The sequence below is a fragment of the Salvelinus fontinalis genome, chromosome 25, assembly GCF_029448725.1.
Source record: "Salvelinus fontinalis isolate EN_2023a chromosome 25, ASM2944872v1, whole genome shotgun sequence".
Classification (NCBI taxonomy): domain Eukaryota; kingdom Metazoa; phylum Chordata; class Actinopteri; order Salmoniformes; family Salmonidae; genus Salvelinus; species Salvelinus fontinalis.
The window spans coordinates 36377096-36401150 of NC_074689.1; the positions used below are offsets into that span (position 1 = coordinate 36377096).

The 24055-nt window shown below is 42.3% G+C and overlaps 1 protein-coding gene across 1 annotated transcript in view; it reads left to right on the forward strand.

Annotated features, from left to right (window-relative positions):
• Window positions 1-19752, forward strand: part of LOC129823351 (retinol dehydrogenase 12-like) — a 23093-nt gene extending 3341 nt beyond the window's left edge. The window contains exons 2-4 of the mRNA XM_055882275.1: window positions 18348-18435; window positions 19071-19349; window positions 19461-19752. Coding sequence (XP_055738250.1) covers window positions 18348-18435; window positions 19071-19349; window positions 19461-19657 — 564 coding nt within the window. The 3' untranslated portion in view covers window positions 19658-19752. The remainder of the gene's footprint in view (window positions 1-18347; window positions 18436-19070; window positions 19350-19460) is intronic.
• Window positions 19753-24055: the final 4303 nt, after the last annotated feature.

A 24055-nucleotide genomic window follows, 5' to 3' on the forward strand; every position in this document is an offset into this window, starting at 1 on the left:
CTGAAGAACCGTTTAAGGTTCTAGATGGCACCTTTTTCTCTAGGAGTGTACCTGAGGTATTGTGTATTTCAGTAAACAGAGGACATAACTTTTGGGTTCTGAGAATATGAAATATACTTATTCATGCCACTGAGGGAGAGAGGGTAACGAATAACGTTTACATTATATCAGGTAGTAATACTCTGAGAATTAGAACCTGACATAAAAAAGATTAACAGTCAGACTGAAAATGACCTTTTCTTAAATCTGTGTGATCGCAGAGCAACGACATTATTGCACCATTTTTTTTTGTTGACAGATTAAAAATCAACTTTTGTGAATATCTAGATTTTCCTCCGTTTTGAAGCCTAAGAATTGATGAGGATTCATTTGATGAGGATTCATTTGATGAGGAATGTGCATGTGTCTGCTCAAACGGTCAGAAACAGACTCCATGAGGGTGGTATGAGGGCCCGACGTCCACAGGTGGGGGTTGTGCTTACAGCCCAACACCGTGCAGGACGTTTGGCATTTGCCAGAGAACACCAAGATTGGCAAATTCGCCACTGGCGCCCTGTGCTGTTCACATATGAAAGCAGGTTCACACTGAGCACATGTGACAGACGTAACAGAGTCTGAAGACGCCGTGGAGAACGTTCTGCTGCCTGCAACATCCTCCAGCATGACCGGTTTGGCGGGGGGTCAGTCATGGTGTGGGGTGGCATTTCTTTGTGGGGCCGCACAGCCCTCCATGTGCTCGCCAGAGGTAGCCTGACTGCCATTAAGTACCGAGATGAGATCCTCAGACCCCTTGTGAGACCATATGCTGAAACATGCACATTTGTGGCCTGCTGGAGGTCATTTTGCAGGGCTCTGGCAGTGCTCCTCCTTGCACAAAGGCGGAGGTAGTGGTCCTGCTGCTGGGTTGTTGCCCTCCTTCGGCCTCCTTCACGTCTCCTGATGTACTGGCCTGTCTCCTGGTAGCGCCTCCATGCTCTGGACACTACGCTGACAGACACAGCAAACCTTCTTGCCACAGCTCGCATTGATGTGCTATCCTGGATGAGCTGCACTACCTGAGCCACTTGTCTGGGTTGTAGACTCCATCTCATGCTACCACTAGAGTGAAAGCACTGCCAGCATTCAAAAGTGACCAAAACATCAGCCAGGAATCATAGGAACTGAGAAGTGGTCTGTCATCACCACCTGCAGAACCACTCCTTTATTGGGGGTGTCTTGCTAATTGCCTATAATTTCCACCTTTTGTCTATTCCATTTGCACAACAGCATGTGACATTTATTGTCAATCAGTGTTGCTTCCTAAGTGGACAGTTTGATTTCACAGAAGTGTGATTGACTTGGAGTTACATTGTGTTGTTTAAGTGTTCCCTTTATTTTTTTGAGCAGTGTAGAAAGACCCTGATACCAGACAGTGGAAATGGTCATTGTCTCACTACTCCCGCCCCAATGAAGTAACATCCTATCAGGAACAACACAATCGAAATAGGAAAAATATAAATGAAAGAATATGACATATTACAAATTAAATAACATTTTAGACTAGAAATTGTTAAAAGGTTTAATTACAGACAATTACTTAGCAAAACTCTTCTGCGAAAATAACGTTTTTGAAGAACAACTTGAAATTAATTACCACATTTTACATGAAAGTGACGTGGATTGCAGCAACGTGAGACAATTTAAATATCATTATAAAACTAAGCACTCTGCATCTGTTTCTTTGGTTAAGATAACAACTTCCAAATTATAATAAATTAAAATCACTTGCTTCTGAGGGGGGTCTTGAACTGCGATATGCCACTGTTCAAATGTTGATGTTTCTCTGGAAACTTTTGTCTAGTTTCCATTTTGTTCCAGCAACGTCCCCAATTACGTTTTCAGGATGTTCTTAGAACATTGTGTCAGGGTCCCCTAGACATTTGTGTAGTTGTAGGGAATGTCCCTGGAACAAAATGGGAACTAGAAAAAAAACTTCCAGAGGACCATGATAAAACGTTCTGACCACTTAAAGTGACCATTTCGTGATGTTCCGGGGACGTCCTAACTCATTTTAGTTTTCAGGGACGTTCCCTTGGACCATCACGCAACGTCCTAATGACTAGTAAAATGAAAGTCCTGAGAACGTCCTAAAAAAGTCCTCACATGGTCCTCAATGACATCCTGGTGAGTTACAGGGAACTATACAAAGATCCCCCATTGAACATTCCCTTGGCATCATCATGCAACCTCTCCTCAGTGGCAGGTAGCCTAGCAGTTGAAGCATTGGGCCAGTAACCAAAAGGTTGCTTGTTCGAATTCCCAAGCCGACTAGGTGAAAAAAATCTGTCTATGCTCTTGAGCAAGGCACTTAACCCTAATTGCTACAGGTCGCCGTTGATAATGGCAGGCCCTGGCCGTGACCCCACTCTCTGATGGTGTATCAGGGAAAGTGGGATATGGACTTATTATAAAATACCTTATTATAAAGTTTTACTGCAACCAACACCGGGATCAGTGGTGAACATCCTCATCATGTTTTAATGTTGCCAGAACCATTTTAGATTGTCTGTGTGATGAAGGGGTGGGTCTGTGTGATGAAGGGTAGCCTAGTGGTTAGAGCGTTGGGCTAGTAACCGAAAGGTTGCAAGTTCAAATCCCCGAGCTGACAAGCTACAAATCTGTTGTTCTGCCCCTGAACAAGTTCCTAGGCTGTCATTAATCATCCGATTAATCAGTATCGGTATTGAAAAATCATAATCAGTCAACCTCTAGTCTGAGGTCTTGAGCTCTCTGGAGCAGGTTTCGTCAAGGATCTCTATTTTGCTCTGTTCATCTTTCCCTCGATCCTGACTAGTCTCCCAGTCCCTGCCGCTGAAAAACAGTCCCATTTCCTACAGACGTGACACTTGGCATTCAGGCCAAAGAGTTCAGTCTTGGTTTCAGAGAATCTTGTTTCTCATGGCCTGTGAGTCCTTTAGGTGCCTTTTGGCAAACTCCAATCGGGCTGTCATGTGCCTTTTACTGAGGAGTGGCTTCCGTCTGGCCACTCTACCATAGAGGCCTGATTGGTGAAGTGCTGCAGAGATGGTTGTCCTTCTGGAAGGTTCTCCCATCTCCACAGAGGAACTCTGGAGCTCTGAGTGACCATCGGGTTCTTGGTCACCTCTCTGACCAAGGCCCTTCTGGAAGGTTCTCCCATCTCCACAGAGGAACTCTGGAGCTCTGAGTGACCATCGGGTTCTTGGTCACCTCTCTGACCAAGGCCCTTCTCCCCCAACGGCTCAGTTTGGCCGGGCAGCCAGCTCTAGGAAGAGTCTTGGTGGTTCCAAACTTCTTCCATTTAAGAATGTTGGAGGCCACTTTGTTCTTGGGGACCTTCAATGCTGCAGACATTTTTTGTACCCTTCCCCAGATATGTGCCTCGATTCAATCATGTCTCAGAGCTCTACGGACAATTCCTTTGACCTCATGGCTTGGTTTTTGCTCTGACATGCACTGTCAACTATGGGACATTATATAGACAGGTGTGTGCCTTTCCAAATCATGTCCAATCAATTGAATTTACCACCAAATAACTTTTAACCAAGCACACCTATTAATTGAAATGCATTCCAGGTGACTAACTCATGGAGCTGGCTGAGATGCCAAGAGTGTGCAAAGCTGTCATCAAGACAGTTTGAAGAATCTCAAATCTCAAATATATTTTGATTTGTTTAACACTTTTTTGGTTACTTCATGATTCCATATGTGTCATGTCATAGTTGATGTTTTCAGTATTATTTTACAATGTAGAAAATAGTAAAAAATAAAGGAAACCCCTGGAATGAGTAGGTGTGTCCAAACTTTTGACGAGTACCAATTCCTCATGTCAATGATATAATCCCAGCAAACAGGAGATTAGGCATCGTTCCTGATAGTTCCCTTTAAAGGTTTCAGCAAGACTTTTTTCATTTTACCTTTATTTAACTAAGCAAGCTAGTTTTAAGAACACATTTTCAGAGCCAGAAATCTTGCTTGTTTGTAGGTGACCAAATACTTATTTTCCACCATAATTTGCAAATAAGTTCCTTAAAAATCCTACAATGTGATTTTCTGGATTTTTTTTCTTCTCATTTTGTCTGTCATAGTTGAAGTGTACCTATGATGAAAATTACAGGCCTCTCTCATCTTTTTAAGTGGGAGAACTTGCACAATTGGTGGCTGACTAAATACTTTTTTGCCCCACTGTACTTGTGTATTGATTTTAAGAAAGGTATTGATGTTTATGGTTAGGTACACATTGGTGCAACGACAGTGCTTTTTTCGCAAATGCGTTTGTTAAATCACCCGTTTGGTGAAGTAGACTGTGATTCTATGATAAATTAACAGGCAAATAGGTCAATGTTCTAAAAGTATGCGGACAGCCATAATTAATACAGAAAGCAGACATTCACTTCAGATGACAAAAAGATTGTGTTTTGGAATCAAACTCTTCAAATGATTAATTGAGTAACAGTAGCAGTGGTAAATAAAAGAAATGGTCAGTGAATTTTCGTACTCACCTATCTATGAGAGCAGCTTTGATAGTGTGAGACTTCCCAGGTTTTCTGTTGTCAGCATCATACCAGTAAGTACTGTTGAACCTCTCGTCAGGGATTGGAACTGCACAGTTCTTCCCTTCCAGAAGAACCTTCCAGAAACTGTCAAGTCCCTCACCTGGAATTGAATATTGGTTGTATCAGAATCGGAAAATTATTCTAAATTGTTTCAACATTAATAAGTAATCAAAATATTAGTTTTACATCAAAGCATTCTTTTTCATACCAATAGTTATTTAACAAAATGTAGCTTGTCTGTAAATAAAACATTGCTTTAAAAGCATATTTGGATCAGATATTTAGATCATACCTAAGTTCATAGATTGTCACGGTTTAATAACCTCTGTAGTCTGAGGTTTTACATTGCTGAAATTGTAATGATTTAATTAATCAACATAAATTGAGCAGCTTCTTATGGTTCTATAAGAGGTGAAAACATTCAATGACTGCATATAGCAATAACCAGTGATTTGCCTGGTGATTCTAGACCTTTCTTTACTCATACATCTGTACAGTAGTTATTTTGCTTTCCAGTCATCTCAAACTGCTTTAAAGTGAGTGAAAAGATATACTAAAATGAATGACAAATTCTTAAGAAAACTAGCTACATCACAAATAGATAAACTGTCAAACCTCCAGGGAAGCTGCATCCAATGCCAACAACTGCAATGGCTCCCTCTTCCTCCTCCATCCGGGCTCCCTCTTCCTCCTCCATCCTGGCTGTCTGTGACACACACCAGCTGGACACTGAAATGCATGCACTTATTTCTAAACCTCTAGTATAAACTAAACTCAGATAGAAGGTATTCAATTTGTCTCCAGTTTCTTTGGCTCATTAGCAGTAGTAGTAGTAGTAGTAGTAGTAGTAGTAGGTTGGTCTTTGAAGGATAGCTCAGAGCGTCTGCTCTTTTCTATCCAATTTCTCTTGCTTGGATTGGTCACCGTTTTGGGGCAGGAGTGAAGTGGGCAGGGCATTTGGTGTAAGAATTTGGGGTAAGAAAAGTCATTGGGAATATGAAAGATAATAAAAGAGATGCATAGAGGGTTTTAATAATGCTAATATGTGAGAACAATTTGTTTTTGTGAAGAAATATTTAATTTTGTCGTAATAATACGTTTGGGAGCAACATGTAAAAATCGTTGTCAAAATCTGTACTCAAGTTGATTATAAATAAATATAAATATATTCTGGTATATACGAATTGATGAGATGTTATGAACGCAGCACAATTCCAACTGGGGAATCTCAGACTTCCGTGCGTTCAAGCTGTCAACTCTGGAAAAACATGGACACCCGCAAAAAAACTGTTGTTTGGCTTCTTGCAGAGCGTCCAAAATACCTGGGAACTCATGTATAAACTAAATATCACAAAATACCTGGGAACTCATGTATAAACTAAATATCACAAAATATCTAGATACGCCATTGTTTTTTAAATGAATGCGTACGTATAAAAATATTTTGATATACTAACTTGACGTACGCCATACACATGCATATTTTCCGTTGTAAATCAGACCCATCCTTCAACTGTACACATCGTCAACGAGGTATTCTAGGTCTGTCTGGAAAACGGCCATCATTCACCATTGATGGTGACGAAATAATATGCTGTATAATTTGGAACTGTTAGAATTAGACCACGATAAGTTTCTAAAAGAAAGAGCAAATTTGATCATAGTTTTTTGGAGGTGTTGGCAGAATGTTTTAATTTTGTTGCAATGACTTTTGATGTACAATATTTGGCAAAGGACTGTGACTCTTCCTGAGTCAAAAAAACGTTGAAAAATTATAGCAAATTATAGCAAATCATTTTATTAGACTTTTCCCCCAAGGACGATTTTAGTCAACAACTGTGTTACCGAATGGTCTGTGCCAGGTATGACTAGTAACATAGCAGTCATTCTGGATACAATGTTAAACATGTCCCCATTCACTTAAATGCACTTGGTATCCTGCGACAGTGCGTCGGCATCAGGTGACACATTTATCATTTCCAAGTTTTCATCTCTTGCAAAAATACAGCTTTCTCTTTGACATAGGGTTGCTAATGTTAGGATTTATGCTTATGCACTATAGCCTGGTAGCTTATAGTTTGAAGATGAATATTGTTTTGTTACACACACACACACAATACAGAGGGGGGTGTGTGTGTAGGTGTGTAAGGCTTGACCACCACAGGCCATAAAAGCTGTGGACAGTCTGGAGAGGGGAGGGGTGCATCACTCTGGGCCAACCAGGGTGGTGAAGAGACTGTTCAGTACCATATTAGGAATTGTTTAAGTGAAGAATCGAGGTGGACCCAAGACGGAGCTACTCTACCCAACAACCAGATGTGGACAAGGAAAACGCCAAGGGGCTTGGACAAGTTCGGGGGCCCACAAAGGAGGAGCAAGAGTATTAACCATGCTAAACCTCTACTATGATAGGCCAACTGGACAAGTTGAGAATAAAATTGTCATAGTATAAAAAATACTATTTGAGTACATTCCACAGTTCTCTGATCTACCCTGCGCAGAGATACAGTGAACCCGTATATACGAAAATTGCATTTACCATTTATAAGTTTGAGTTTAATTAAAATACTTAAAATATATTCGGGGACTCTGAATCACATTTTGTCCTGATGCCAGATTTGAACAGACGCAAATCTCTTTCACTAACTAGTCTATAGCTATTGTAGGGTCACTAGTTGACCTATTGTAAGGTCACTAGCTTGCCTAATGTAGAGTTGCTAGCTTAATGTAAAGTGGATAGCTATCTTATTGTAGGGTCACTAGTTAGCCGATTGTAGGGTCACTAGCAAGCCTATTGTAGGGTCACTAGTTAGCCTATTGTAGGGTCACTAGCTAGCCTATTGTAGGGTCACTATCTAGCCTATTGTAGGGTCACTAGCTAGCCTATTGTAGGGTCACTAGCTAGCCTATTGTGGGGTCACTAGCTAGCCTATTGTAGGGTCACTAGCTAGCCTATTGTAGGGTCACTAGCTAGCCTATTGTAGGGTCACTAGCTAGCCTATTGTAAGGCCTTTTAGGCTTGACTGTAGGTTGTAGGGTCACTAGTTGACCTATTGTAAGGTCACTAGCTTGCCTAATGTAGAGTTGCTAGCTTAATGTAAAGTGGATAGCTATCTTCTTGTAGGGTCACTAGTTTGCCGATTGTAGGGTCACTAGCAAGCCTATTGTAGGGTCACTAGTTAGCCTATTGTAGGATCACTAGTTAGCCTATTGTAGGGTCACTAGTTAGCCTATTGTAGGGTCACTAGCTAGCCTATTGTGGGGTCACTAGCTAGCCTATTGTAGGGTCACTAGCTAGCCTATTGTAGGGTCAATAGCTAGCCTATTGTAGGGTCACTGGCTAGCCTATTGTAGGGTCACTAGCTAGCCTATTGTGGGGTCACTAGCTAGCCTATTGTAGTGTCACTAGCTAGCCTATTGTAGGGTCACTAGCTAGCCTATTGTAGGGTCACTAGCTAGCCTATTGTAGGGTAACTAGCTAGCCTATTGTGGGGTCACTAGCTAGCCTATTGTAGGGTCACTAGCTAGCCTATTGTAGGGTCACTAGCTAGCCTATTGTAAGGCCTTGTAGGCTTGACTGTAGGTCAAGATGTTGTTAACAAGAAACGGTATAGGACTTCAAAGAAGTCACATGGTACCACAAGTAGAGTGTCAGGGGGATTCCTACTTATTACCCTGACACAGCTCCTCCACTTCTCACGTCATTACGTCATACTTCCTATTTGGGTCTTTCACTTCCCTCTCTCTTTTCTTAGGTTTTGTAGAATATGCAGATGCACCAAATGTAAAAATAGTATAGTATATATGAATACTATAGTTTTCACGGAAAGGATTCAAGCCCTTTCTATCTTTCCAAATGTTGTTACCTTACAGCCTTATTCTAAAATGGATGAAATAAAACATGTTCCTCATTGCTGTGTCGATCACAAAATTCTCGACAAATTATTGTGGACCTGTTAGCAAATCATTTTATTAGACTTTTCCCCCAAGGACGATTTTAGTCAACAACTGTGTTACCGAATGGTCTGTGCCAGGCATGGCTAGTAACATTCTGCATACTAGCAGTCATTCTGGATACAATGTTAAACATGTGCCCCTTCACTTAAATGCACTTGGTATCCTGCGACAGTGCGTCAGCATCAGGTAACACATTTATCATTTCCAAGTTTTCATCTCTTGCAAAAACACAGCTTTCTCTTTGTCATAGGGTTGCTAACTAGCCTATAGCTATTGTAGGGTCACTAGCAAGCCTATTGTAGGGTCACTAGCTAGCCTATTGTAGGGTTGCTAGTTAGCCTATTGTAAGTTCGCTAGTTAGCCTATTGTAGGGTCACTAGCTAGCCTATTGTAGAGTTGCTTGTGTAATGTAAAGTGGCTAGCTATCCTTTTGTAGGTGTAACAGTATAACTTTAAACCGTCCCCTCGCCCCGACACGGGCGCGAACCAGGGACCCTCTGCACACATCGACAACGGTCGCCCACGAAGCGTCGTTACCCATCGCTCCACAAAAGCCGCGGCCCTTGCAAAGCAAGGGGCAACACTACTTAAGTCTCAGAGCAAGTGACGTAACTGATTGAAATGCTACTAGCGCGCACCCGCTAACTAGCTAGCCATTTCACATCCGTTACACTCACCCCCCTTTCAACCTCCTCCTTTTCCGCAGCAACCAGTGATCCGGGTCAACAGCATCAATGTAACAGTATAACTTTAAACCGTCCCCTCGCCCCGAAACGGGCGCGAACCAGGGACCCTCTGCACACATCAACGACGGTCGCCCACGAAGCATCGTTACCCATCGCTCCACAAAGGCCACGGCCCTTGCAAAGCAAGGGGCAACACTACTTAAGTCTCAGAGCAAGTGACGTAACTGATTGAAATGCTACTAGCGCGCACCCGCTAACTAGCTAGCCATTTCACATCCGTTACACTCACCCCCCTTTCAACCTCCTCCTTTTCCGCAGCAACCAGTGATCCGGGTCAACAGCATCAATGTAACAGTATAACTTTAAACCGTCCCCTCGCCCCGAAACGGGCGCGAACCAGGGACCCTCTGCACACATCAACGACGGTCGCCCACGAAGCATCGTTACCCATCGCTCCACAAAGGCCACGGCCCTTGCAAAGCAAGGGGCAACACTACTTAAGTCTCAGAGCAAGTGACGTAACTGATTGAAATGCTACTAGCGCGCACCCGCTAACTAGCTAGCCATTTCACATCCGTTACATAGGGTCACTAGCTATCCTATTGTAGGGTCACTAGCTAGCCTATTTGTAGGGTCACTAGCTAGCCTATTGTAGGGTCACTAGCAAGCCTATTGTAGGGTCACTTGCTAGTCTATTGTAGGGTTGCTAGTTAGCCTATTGTAGTATCGCTAGTTAGCCTATTGTAGGGTCACTAGCTAGCCTATTGTAGAGTTGCTTGTGTAATGTAAAGTGGCTAGCTATCCTATTGTAGGGTCGCTAGTTAGCCTATTGTAGGGTCACTAGCTAGCCTATTGTAGGGTCACTAGCTAGCCTATTGTAGGGTCACTAGTTAGCCTATTGTAGGGTCACTAGCTAGCCTATTGTAGGGTCACTAGCTAGCCTATTGTAGGGTCGCTAGCTAGCCTATTGTAGGGTCGCTAGTTAGCCTATTGTAGGGTCGCTAGTTAGCCTATTGTAGGGTCACTAGCTAGCCTATTGTGGGGTCACTAGTTAGCCTATTGTAGGGTCACTAGCTAGCCTATTGTAGGGTCACTAGCTAGCCTATTGTAGGGTCACTAGTTAGCCTATTGTAGGGTCACTAGCTAGCCTATTGTAGGGTCACTAGCTAGCCTATTGTAGGGTCGCTAGCTAGCCTATTGTAGGGTCGCTAGTTAGCCTATTGTAGGGTCGCTAGTTAGCCTATTGTAGGGTCACTAGCTAGCCTATTGTGGGGTCACTAGTTAGCCTATTGTAGGGTCACTAGCTAGCCTATTGTAGGGTCACTAGCTAGCCTATTGTAGGGTCACTAGCTAGCCTATTGTAGGGTGACTAGCTAGCCTATTGTAGGGTCACTAGCTAGCCTATTGTAGGGTCACTAGCTAGCCTATTGTAGGGTCACTAGCTAGCCTATTGTAGGGTCACTAGCTAGCCTATTGTAGGGTCACTAGTTAGCCTATTGTAGGGTCACTAGCTAGCCTATTGTAGGGTCAATAGCTAACCTATTGTAGGGTCACTAGCTAGCCTATTGTAGGGTCACTAGCTAGCCTATTGTAGGGTCACTAGCTAGCCTATTGTAGAGTTGCTTGTGTAATGTAAAGTGGCTAGCTATCCTATTGTAGGGTCGCTAGTTAGCCTATTGTAGGGTCACTAGCTAGCCTATTGTAGGGTCACTAGCTAGCCTATTGTAGGGTCACTAGCTAGCCTATTGTAGGGTCACTAGCTAGCCTATTGTAAGGCCTTGTAGGCTTGACTGTAGGTCAAGATGTTGTTAACAAGAAACGGTATAGGACTTCAAAGAAGTCCAAATGTTGTTACCTTACAGCCTTATGCTAAAATTGATCAAATAAAACATGCACCTCATTATTGCTGTGTCGATCACGAAATTTCGTCAGCTGTGATTGTCAATCAAATAACTGCATACTCTGATTTGTCTTTATGTTAGGTCCTGATCTGGCTTTGCCAAATGGCTGTGGGCTACACTCCTTTAGCAGACAACATTTTGCTTAGAATTCCGAATCATTATTTTATAGTATGAAGAATACAATTGAACAAAGCTGAATAGATTACAAACGATATTTTCTCCAAGCGATTTGAGGGAGTGCGCACACGTGGCTATTCTGTGGCGAGCGATTAACAAAGAAATAGATACTCCTATATTCTTAATTTAGAGTTATTCATGTAAGTTTAGGCTATATGTTTTGATTTGTAATACATTATAAGGCTGCATGATGTGACTCTAATGATGATTTGAAAAAAGTCGCTTGAAAGGCAAAGAAAGCAAAGCTCTGATTTGTTTTTTTGTGCAGGCTGTACACACTGTCTGTACATCAGTCACTCATTCACAATTTGACAAGCACTTGATAATGCCTAGAATTTCACGGCGGTGGCGGCATCCCCTTTGTGTGGCCGTAATGCATCCTAAAAACAATCCATGCCCTTCGCGACCAGTTGTCTTTGTGCTCTTCTGCCCGAGTGCTGCACGCTCCATCACGTGATCAGGTCTTTCTCACAGGCTACAAGTGAAGACAGACACATCGTGGACGCAACTGCTCTTGTCCTTATTCCAAGGTGCATATTGAAGATATAAGAACTGTCCACATTTACTTTCGTCAGCCAACATGATGAGTAGGTCTAACGAACGCAAAAGCACTAGCCTATGTCAGTCTACTATCCCCCATGGTACAAAAGTCGACCTATTCTATTCTGTGCGAGAAATAAATATTCCAAACATAGTCTGGGACAGTTGTGGGATGCGATAGATCCCAAATGAATACAACCACTAGAATAAAAAAAAACTATTTGATGCAATGTGGCTGATGCAACAGACTTTTAGCTTAAAATGTTGATCAACTATTAGGCTTCTTCACATTATAAGCGCAGCAATGTGCACACGGCAGTAGGCTATAAGCGCCAATGTTCCATTAGCTGGAAAACACCATTATCCCAAGTGACCGCAAATGCAACTATGCATGTAATGCTTTTATTATGAAGGTGCATTTTTATAGTGAAAATGATCTTCCCCAAACTTGAAACTCACACGCTGCTTATGTATGTAGTTAGGCTCTACAACCCTTGTAAAGCAGATTAATGTGCTTAATTTTAAGAAGTTATTTGGCCACTTTAGTTGTGATACAAACCTTATTAAAACATATAGGCCTATGGGCTAGGCTACATGAGGTGTGCGACTGTGATTCGAAAAAGTCTAGGGAAAAAAAGACATTGTTTCTTATGCTGGGCATCATTCACAAGTGATAATAAATGATTCACAATTGATAGATTAATATTGTCTCCCATCAGTCTATTCTTAATGTAATCTTGTCTTTACATATACAAATATTATATATGTGACATTTGTTTTAATTTAGAATTGACCGTTATCATGCACCTGTCTCGAAACAGAGGCAGCGGGAAAAATACATGTCATCTATGCACTTAAATAGCGAATGGATGTTACTTTTTCCCATGGTTTATTTTCTCCTGTTACTCCTGTTGTAAATATAAGCAATGTGCTTTAATATTAGGAAAGTTGAGAAATGAATATAGTAGGCCAAGCCATCCAACCTTACAGAGCTTGAGAAGATCTGCAGTGATGAATGGGAGAAACTCCCCAAATACAGGTGTGCTTGTAACGTTATACCCAAGAAGACTCAAGGTGCTTCAACAAAGTACTGAGTAAAGGGTCTGAATTCTTATGTAAATGTGATATTTACATTTTTTTTAAATATTTTTTTTATACATTTGCAAAAATAAAAAATAAACTGTTTTTGGTTTGTCATTTGTGTGTGTAGATTGACGAGGGGGAAAAAACGATTTAATCAAATCAAATGTATTTATATAGCCCTTCGTACATCAGCTGATGTCTCAAAGTGCTGTACAGAAACCCAGCCTAAAACCAGGTGTAGAAGCACCTGCATTCCATTGCAGAATAAGGTCAAGGGGTCCCGAATGCATTGTAGCTTTGCTCCTTGGCGTCTTTTGTAGTTTCAGCTGTGTTCTTTGTGTCAGTTGCTCTGACTAGTTGTGTCAACAACAACAAAAAAATGCACTTTGAGATTATTCTGTATAATGAAAAGTGCTTTATAAATGAAATAAATTATTATTATGTATTATTATAAATACTATACTATATACTAAATACTATGGTGATTAATATAGTGTTTTTGCGGATTGTAGTATACTGTAGAATTTACTGTAGTGTTTTTGCAGACATTACTGTAGTATTTACTATTGAGTTTTTTGTTTTATTATCTTTGAGATAGAGTCTTTCTCCTTCAGGAAACCTACTGGAGAAATACAAAAAGGGCACATTTTCCGTAACCTGTAGGTAGATAGGACTGTGGTCTGAACGGATAGGTCAGAGCTTCTGCTCTTTTCTATAACCTGTAGGGAACACAACATACTGTATACAGTATATGGTCTATACTTGGCATGTAGATTTTTACTATAGTTAATAAATGTAGTGTTTTTGCTGACTGTAGTGTTTTTGTGGACATTACTGCAGTATTTACTACAGTGTTATTTCTGATAATACTTTAGTGGTTACTATAGCATTATACAGTATACTATAACATTCTATAGTAAGTACTACACATGATCGAGGGATACTACAGTGTGTAGTATAGTACACTACAGTTTCTATAGAATTCTACAGTAAGTACTGTAGTAAACTACAGTTGGGCTTCCAAGTGGCACAGCGGTCTAAGGCACTGCATCTCAGTTCTAGAAGCATCACTACAGACCCTGGTTCGATTCCAGGCTGTATCACAACTGGCCGTGATTGGGAGTCCCATAGGGCGGCGCACAATTGGCCCAGCGTCGTCCGAGTTAGGGTTTGGCCGGGGTAGACCTTCATTGTAAATAAGAATTTAAAAGCAGTCCTCGAAGTAATCATCTAGTTTTTCAAAAGTATCGGTAATCTGACTACAATATTTTAGCTGGTAACGTAACGGATTACCGTTACCGTTTTTTGTAATCCGTTACTCCTCAACCCTGGTTGTAAGGTGTCCTTTGATGGTATTTATTTGTTCCACATTAGTCATTGTTGTACCTTAGGACCTACAATAGATACATATACATGTATATTCAACAACAAGGGTGTACCAATGAGCTATGAGAGACAGTAAAAAATGTATCATAATAGAGGACTATTGAAATAATATTATTTCAGTGTAGATAAGGGAAGGGCAGGTTAAAATAAACACATGACAGCCGGACAACCCAGTGTATGAATCAAATGGATTTGCATATGAATGGAGTGTAAATTAGCTGACTTCGTGATCTGTAAGGTAAGTAACTTTAATGTGTCAAGCTGATTACACTTTTTTTTTGTTGCCATTTCCAAAACGTAGCAACGTTTAAGACATGGATTTCATGTTGTATTGTTAACAAGGTACCCGAAAGTAGTTTGAATAAATGTTTTCATGTTATTAGCTAAACAAAACTTGTTTAAAACAGAAAAATTGTTGCGGAAATCAGCCTTGTTTGCATAGCGATGATGAAAATAACGTAATTTGGGCTGTAATGATCTCCAAACTTCTAATCATTAGGGAGAGGAGGCCAAGATGGCGGCTTGAACAGATGCAGAGCAGCGCACCAACACGTTTCCAGTCATTCCTATTATTGTTTTTATAAGAACTTTCCTGTGACTGAAACGATAAGTGGATCATTTATTTAAATGGTAACAAAAAAAGAGAGAGGAAAAAGCAAGCCGTTCTATTGCTAATGAACAAGAGAGAAACGTGCTTATAGACAACTGCTATAACTACGCCCTATGGATAATCTCACGCTTTCGGCGGCTGTTGAAGATGACGAGTTGCCCTCGGTTTACTCCATGCAAACCTCCACGTCCCCAAAGAAAAAACAATATGGACTCTGACATCGTGGCTACCTTCTCCTTACTCATCAACTCCAGGTCGGAATGTCTACCATTGAGAAAATGGTAAGCGCCATGGTCATCGAAGGCTTAAAATAGACTGTGGAGTTTGCATGTGGTGAAATCAAGGATGTGAAAATGAGAGTGGCTAAAGTTGAAAAGAGTGTGGAAAAGGTAGAACAGAGTAACAATGTCTACCATAGACGTCTCACTGATCTGGGGCAATAAACAAGAAGATGAAACCTGAGACTCTATGGTGTGCCCGAGGTGGAGAATGAGGATGTTGTTCGTAACTTGTTTTGTACATAATGTGCTGGTACCGTCTCTTATGACCGAAAAAGAGCTTCTGGACATCAGAACTGCCATTACTCACCTCAGATTAGACAAAGAGTTTTTCTTCAATGAGTCGGACGGGAGGGATATACTACAGATACCTGAGCAGGCCCAGATCCCTGTCATTCACTGGAGAAGGAAGTGGATATTTTGCAGAAAAAGATTGGGGTGCCTTGTGAGGATCAGGCGACGAGTGGCTAATCTGTCTTTGCCTTCTGTCCTGCTGCTAATGTTAAATCGCTGGAAAATAAATGGGACAAACTGAAAGCACGTATATCCTACCAACGGGGCATTAAAAACTGTAATATCTTATGTTTCATTGAGTCATGTCTGAACAATGAAATTAAGAACATACAGCTGGAGGGTTATACACTATTGGAAGGATAGAACAGCAGCCTCTGGTAAGACACGGGGCGAGGGCCTATGCATATATGTGAACAACAGCTGGTGCATGATATCTACGGAAGTCTCAAGGTTTTGCTCGCCTGAGGTTGAGTATCTCATGATATGCTGTAGACCACACTATCTACCTAGAGAGTTTTCATCTGTATTTTTCGTAGCTGTCTACATACCACCACAGACCCATGTTGGCACTAAAACTGCACTCAATGAGCTGTATACCGCCATTAGCAAACAGGAAAACGTTCATCCAGAGGCGCTGCTCCTAGTGGGCGGAGACATTACTGCAGGGAAACTTAAATGCGCAATCAGAGGGAAACAAATTGTAGACCACCATTACTCCACACATGGAGATTGGTACAAAGCTCTCCCTCGCCCTCCATTTGGCAAATCTGACCATAATTCTATCCTCCTGATTCCTGCTTACAAGCAAAAATGAAAGCAGGAAGCACCAGTGACTCGGTCTATAAAAAAGTGGTCAGATGACGCAGATGCTAAACTACAGGACTGTTTTGCTAACACAGACTGGAATATGCTCCGGGATTCTTACGATGGCATTGAGGAGTACATCACATCAGTCACTGGCTTTATCAATAAGTGCATCGAGAACGTTGTCCCCACAGTGACTGTACGTACATACCCCAACCAGAAGCCATGGATTACAGGCAACATTAGCACTGAGCTAAAGGGTAGAGCTGCCGCTTTCAAGGAGCGGGACTCTAACACAGAAGCTTATAAGATATCCCGCTATGCCCTCCGACAAACAATCAAACAGGCGAAGCGTCAATACAGGACAAAGATCGAGTCGTACTACACCGGCTCCGACGCTTGTCGGATGTGGCAGGGCTTGCAAACTATTACAGACTACAAAGGGAAGCATAGCCGAGAGAGGCCCAGTGACTCAAGCCTACCAGATGAGCTAAATAACTTCTATGCTTGCTTTGAGGCAAGTAACACTGAAACATGCATGATAGCATCAGTTGTTCTGGACGCTCTCCGCAGCCGATGTGAGTAAGACCTTTAAACAGGTCAACATTCACAAGACCGCAGGGCCAGACGGATTACACGCTGACCAACTCGCAAGTGTCTTCACTGACATTTTAAACGTCTCCCTGTCTGAGTCTGTAAAACCAACATGTTTCAAGGAGACCACCATAGTCCCTGTGCCCAAGAACATAGTGCCCTCAAAGCTCATCACCAAGCTAAGGACACTGGCACTAAACATCTCCCTCTGCAACTGGATCCTGGACTTCCTGACGGGCCACCCCCAGGTGGTAAGGGTAGGTAACAACACATCCGCCAAGCTGATCCTCAACACGGGGGCCCCTCAGGGGTGCGTGCTCAGTACCCTCCTGTACTCCCTGTTCACTCATGACTGCACTGCCAGACATGACTCCAACACCATCATTAAGTTTGCTGATGACACAACAGTGGTAGGCCTGATGACCGACAACGATGAGACAGCCTATAGGGAGGAGGTCAGAGACCTGACCGTGTGGTGCAAGGACAACAACCACTCCCTCAATGTGATCAAGACAAAGGAGATGATTGTGGACTACAGGAAAAGGAGGACCGAGCACGCCCCCATTCTCATCGACGGGGCTGTAGTGGAGCAGGTTGAGAGCTTCAAGTTCCTTGATGTCCACATCACCAAACTAACATGGTCCATGCACATCAAGACAGTCGTGACGAGGGCACGACAAAACCTATTACCCCTCAGGAGACTGAAAAGATTTGGCATGGGTCCTCAGATCCTCAAAAGGTTTTACAGCTGGACCTCTATACCAGGTGGTGTCAGAGGAAGGCCCTACAAATTGTCAGACTCCAGCCACCCTGGTCATAGACTGTTCTCTCTGCTACTGCACGGCAAGTGGTACTGGAGCGCCAAGTCTGGGTCCAAGAGGCTCCTAAGTAGCTTCTACACCTGAACAGCTAATCAAATGGCTACCCAGACTAGTTGCATTCTCCCCCCATCCCCTCTTGAACGCTGCTGCTACTCTCTGTTATTATCTATGCATTGTCACCTTAATAACTCTACCTACATGTACATATTACCTCGACACAGGTGCCCCCTGTATAAAGTCCCGCTATTATTATTTACTGCTGCTCTTTAATTATTTGTTATTCTTATATCTAATTGTATTTTTTATTTTTTTAGGTATTTTCTTTAAAACTGCATTGTTCATTAAGGGCTTGTAAGTAAGCATTTCACTGTAAGGTCTACACCTGTAGTATTCGGCGCATGTGACAAATACAATTAGATATGCTTAGACTCAGACGAGGAGACTGAGATGAAGTAACCAAGGTATTTATTGAAACACAGGGGAGGGAGGGAGGGAGGGAGGGAGGGAGGGAGGGAGGGAGGGAGGGAGGGAGAGAGAGAGAGAGAGAGAGAGAGAGAGAGAGAGAGAGAGAGAGAGAGAGAGAGAGAGAGAGAGAGAGAGAGAGAGAGAGAGAGAGAGAGACTGTTGCTTATTCCACCATAGTTAAACCTCAAAAAAGAGAAGAAACTTAACATCCTCATTAACAATGCTGGCGTCATGGTGTGTCCGTACGGGAAAACAGCTGAAAACTGCCAATTGGCTGTACTAGTAGCTATTCCTGTATCTGGCCTTACCCACTACTGACTAACCACATGAATGATTGCATGTGGCGCACATCCAAGGCAGAGGAGGAAAGTTACAGACCACGCAACATTTAATTAAAGCAAGTCCTGACTTGTACATACTCATACTGTTCTCCATTGTTGAATACTGTTCTCCATTGTTGAATACTGTTCTCCATTGTTGAATACTGTTCTCCATTGTTGAATACTGTTCTCCATTGTTGAATACTGTTCTCCATTGTTGAACACTGTTCTCCATTGTTGAACACTGTTCTCCATTGTTGAATACTGTTCTCCATTGTTGAACACTGTTCTCCATTGTTGAATACTGTTCTCCATTGTTGAATACTGTTCTCCATTGTTGAACATTTTTCCTAGAGTTTTAATTCTAACAGTGCTTTCCATGTACTGTAGGGCCATCTAGTTTCAGTCAACACTTTTTAAAGCTTTGTAGAGGAGATGTGGAAAAGAGTTATGTGAAAGGTCATTAATCTCAAGTGACACTAACGAACCTCAAGTGATACTAACTAACCTCAAGTGATACTAACTAACCCATTGAATTGAACAAGACCATTACCAGAACAGGATATTTGCACAATCACAGTTCAAATGCAGGAATCAACCTCAAATCTACCAATCAAAAGCTTCCAAAGCCCCCTATCTCGTCTCTTAGGTCACTTCCTGTTGACCCACTTATTGATTGACCTGATCAAAAGGTCGACCCCGGCCAGGATCATCAATGTATCCTCTTTGGCTCACTTCTGGGGTACCATCAACCTGGACGACATCAACAGTGAGACGGGCTATGACAAGAAGAAAGCGTACAGCCATATCAAGCTAGCTAACGTCCTCTTCACCCGCTCCCTGGCCAAGAGGCTACAAGGTTTGTGTTTGTCCACTACTTCTGAGGCTTATACTGTAGATGTTTATCTTGCCATTAGTGGAATCTCTGACATTTGTTGTATTTACGTCCTCATTTTATCCCCTCTCTCAGGTACGGCTGTGACCGCGTACTCCCTCCACCCTGGCGTCGTTCAGACTGATCTGTGGCGGCACCTGAACGCACCTCAGGCAGCTATCATGAAGATGATCAGTCCCTTCATTAAGACATCCGTCCAGGGAGCTCAGACCACTATCTACTGTGCTGTGGACCCTGAACTGGAAACAGAGAGTGGTGGATGTTACAGGTGAACAGAGAGTGGTGGATATTACAGGTGAACAGATGGAAACAGATGGTGGTGGATATTACAGGTGAACAGAGTGGTGGATATTACAGGTGAACAGAGAGTGGTGGATATTACAGGTGAACAGATGGAAACAGATGGTGGTGGATATTACAGGTGAACAGAGTGGTGGATATTACAGGTGAACAGATGGAAACAGATGGTGGTGGATATAACAGGTGAACAGATGGAAACAGGGTGGTGGATATTACAGGTGAACAGATGGAAACAGGGTGGTGGATATTACAGGTGAACAGATGGTGGTGGATATTACAGGTGAACAGATGGAAACAGAGAATGGTGGATATTACAGGTGAACAGATGGAAACAGAGAGTGGTGGATATTACAGGTGAACAGATGGAAACAGATGGTGGTGGATATTACAGGTGAACAGATGGAAACAGAGAATGGTGGATATTACAGGTGAACAGATGGAAACAGAGAGTGGTGGATATTACAGGTGAACAGATGGAAACAGAGAGTGGTGGATATTACAGGTGAACAGATGGAAACAGAGAGTGGTGGATATTACAGGTGAACAGATGGAAACAGAGAGTGGTGGATATTACAGGTGAACAGATGGAAACAGAGAGTGGTGGATATTACAGGTGAACAGATGGAAACAGATGGTGGTGGATATTACAGGTGAACAGATGGAAACAGAGAGTGGTGGATATTACAGGTGAACAGATGGAAACAGATGGTGGTGGATATTACAGGTGAACAGATGGAAACAGAGAGTGGTGGATATTACAGGTGAACAGATGGAAACAGAGAGTGGTGGATATTACAGGTGAACAGATGGAAACAGAGAGTGGTGGATATTATAGGTGAACAGATGGAAACAGAGAGTGGTGGATATTACAGGTGAACAGATGGAAATAGAGAGTGGTGGATATTACAGGTGAACAGATGGAAACAGAGAGTGGTGGATATTATAGGTGAACAGATGGAAACAGAGAGTGGTGGATATTACAGGTGAACAGATGGAAACAGAGAGTGGTGGATATTACAGGTGAACAGATGGAAATAGAGAGTGGTGGATATTACAGGTGAACAGATGGAAACAGAGAGTGGTGGATATTATAGGTGAACAGATGGAAACAGAGGGTGGTGGATATTACAGGTGAATACACTGACTTGACTTACCCAGAAAGACTCAAATCAAATCAAACTTAATTTGTCACATGTGCGGAATACAACAAGTGTAAACCGTACCTTGAAATGCTTACTTATAAGCCCTTAACCAACAGTGCAGTTCAGGAAGAGTTACAGCTGTAATCGCTGCCAAGTACGATTCTAATGTATCAACCCAGAGTTGTGAATACTTATGTAAATGAGATATTTCTGTATTTAATTTAATACATTTGTCAAAATTTCTAAAAACACGTTTTCACTTTGTCAATATGAGGTATGCATGTAGATGGGTGAGAATTCTATTTTTTAAAATCCATTTTAAATTCAGGCTGTAACACAACAAAATGTGGAATAAGTCAAGGGGTGTGAATACTTTCTGAAGGCAATGTGTGTGTGTATATATAATTGTATTTCTTATAATATTTGACTTTATATATATATATATATATATATAGATATATATATATATAAATAAAGTAAAATATTATAAGAAATATTATTAGAAATAAAATTGTCTGTTTTGTATTGTATGATTTTTTCTTTTACAGGCTTTGGTTTCTCTCTCCGTTTTAGCATGTGTAACCTAGCACGTTGTGGTGCATTGATTGGACTCGTTAATCAGGATGGGCTTCACCTATGCCAGTCACCTCGTTAATCAGGATGGGCTTCACCTATGCCAGTCACCTCGTTAATCAGGATGGGCTTCACCTATGCCAGTCACCTCGTTAATCAGGATGGGCTTCACCTATGCCAGTCACCTCGTTAATCAGGATGGGCTTCACCTATGCCAGTCACCTCGTTAATCAGGATGGGCTTCACCTATGCCAGTCACCTCGTTAATCAGGATGGGCTTCACCTATGCCAGTCACCTCGTTAATCAGGATGGGCTTCACCTATGCCAGTCACCTCGTTAATCAGGATGGGCTTCACCTATGCCAGTCACCTCGTTAATCAGGATGGGCTTCACCTATGCCAGTCACCTCGTTAATCAGGATGGGCTTCACCTATGCCAGTCACCTCGTTAATCAGGATGGGCTTCACCTATGCCAGTCACCTCGTTAATCAGGATGGGCTTCACCTATGCCAGTCACCTCGTTAATCAGGATGGGCTTCACCTATGCCAGTCACCTCGTTAATCAGGATGGGCTTCACCTATGCCAGTCACCTCGTTAATCAGGATGGGCTTCACCTATGCCAGTCACCTCGTTAATCAGGATGGGCTTCACCTATGCCAGTCACCTCGTTAATCAGGATGGGCTTCACCTATGCTGGCCCAGCGAGTCATCTCATTTGTCAGGATGCGTTTCATCTGCGCAGGCCCAGCTGGTATTTAAGACCTGCTGGCCCAGGTTGGAGACGAGATGTTGGGAGAGATACACCTCATGCCCGCACCTGTTGTTTTCTCCCACAGTGCAGTTGGTGTGAGTTTTTCATATAGTTTGTATGTTCTCAGGCAAATCCAGTGGGAGTCCATTAAGACGTATTCTAACCCCCCCCCCCCCCCCCCAGTTTCATTTTGGTCAACATTTTGAGTTGGTGTTTTGGGAATGTAACATGTGGTTTGATACCAATCATTAATACCTAGCAATGTCATATATACAAATCATGTATTTAATGTGGGATTATTCATTTTTGTTTCTTGATTGTAATGTTTTGTTGCAGCCTTCTTTTTTGTGCAACATTCTTGTTTTATTGGGATGAAATTGTGATAGACATTTCTATACTTTTCTTTGCATAACAACTATCAGGATGAGAAAGAACAAGCTACTTCTGTACTTACCATGTTACCAAATATCAGAAGTCAGCAGTCAAACATCATGCAATATCCTTTTTATGCATTTTGGACATTTGTTTTTTTATGTTGACTGCTTTAAACGTCTTCTACTCCAGAAACACTTGAGCGATCGGGACCAAATGTTTTAAATAGCATCCATAGTCTTCAAATAATATTTTCCAGTACTCTAGCTCAAACAGTATGGCTGCTATAAGCCAATGAGCTTGCATGAATGGTTTTCCTGTCCAAATACCCCATAAGGCCAAACAATCATACTCTACAGGTTAGCTAGACTCACATCCCTGAGCATATGTGCTAAATTCCACGACTGCGTCAAACAGATCAAGAGATAAATATGTGCCAACTTGTGGTGGATCTGATTGTTCTTGCATATTTTGTGTCTTGACGGTGTTTGGAACATGTGTATAATGTTTTGTTTCAATGCAAATAACCGTGTCAGATTTATATGCATTTATGTGCCAGGTCACGCTCACTTGAAGCCATGTTGTGTGAGATGCTAGCCTGGAATAACATGTGCTGAGAGACCTTGGTCCATAGATACCATGCGCTGAGAGACCTTGGTCCATAGATACCATGCGTTGAGAGACCTTGGTCCATAGATACCATGCGTTGAGAGACCTTGGTCCATAGATACCATGCGTTGAGAGACCTTGGTCCATAGATACCATGCGTTGAGAGACCTTGGTCCATAGATACCATGCGTTGAGAGACCTTGGTCCATAGATACCATGCGTTGAGAGACCTTGGTCCATAGATACCATGCGTTGAGAGACCTTGGTCCATAGATACCATGCGTTGAGAGACCTTGGTCCATAGATACCATGCATTGAGAGACCTTGGTCCATAGATACCATGCGTTGAGAGACCTTGGTCCATAGATACCATGCATTGAGAGACCTTGGTCCATAGATACCATGCGCTGAGAGACCTTGGTCCATAGATACCATGCGTTGAGAGACCTTGGTCCATAGATACCATGCGTTGAGAGACCTTGGTCCATAGATACCATGCATTGAGAGACCTTGGTCCATAGATACCATGCGCTGAGAGACCTTGGTCCATAGATACCATGCGTTGAGAGACCTTGGTCCATAGATACCATGCGCTGAGAGACCTTGGTCCATAGATACCATGCGTTGAGAGACCTTGGTCCATAGATACCATGTATTAAGTTTCGTGCAGATCGGTTATTTGGTGCCAGAGGAGTAGTGTTTGTGTTAAAATTCTAAATGGTGGAAAATCCATCATGGCGGACCTTATGGGTCCTTGAGGTAAATGTGTTCCTTGTGGGGAGAGGGACCTATGTACCAAACTTCAGGAGTCTAGATCAAACGGGCGGGGTGAGGGGCGTGACCTTTCAAATTTAGCATTTTCAATTGGTTGTTAAAGCCTGACCATCTCATGGGAATTTGCATTTTTTTTTTACCAAATCG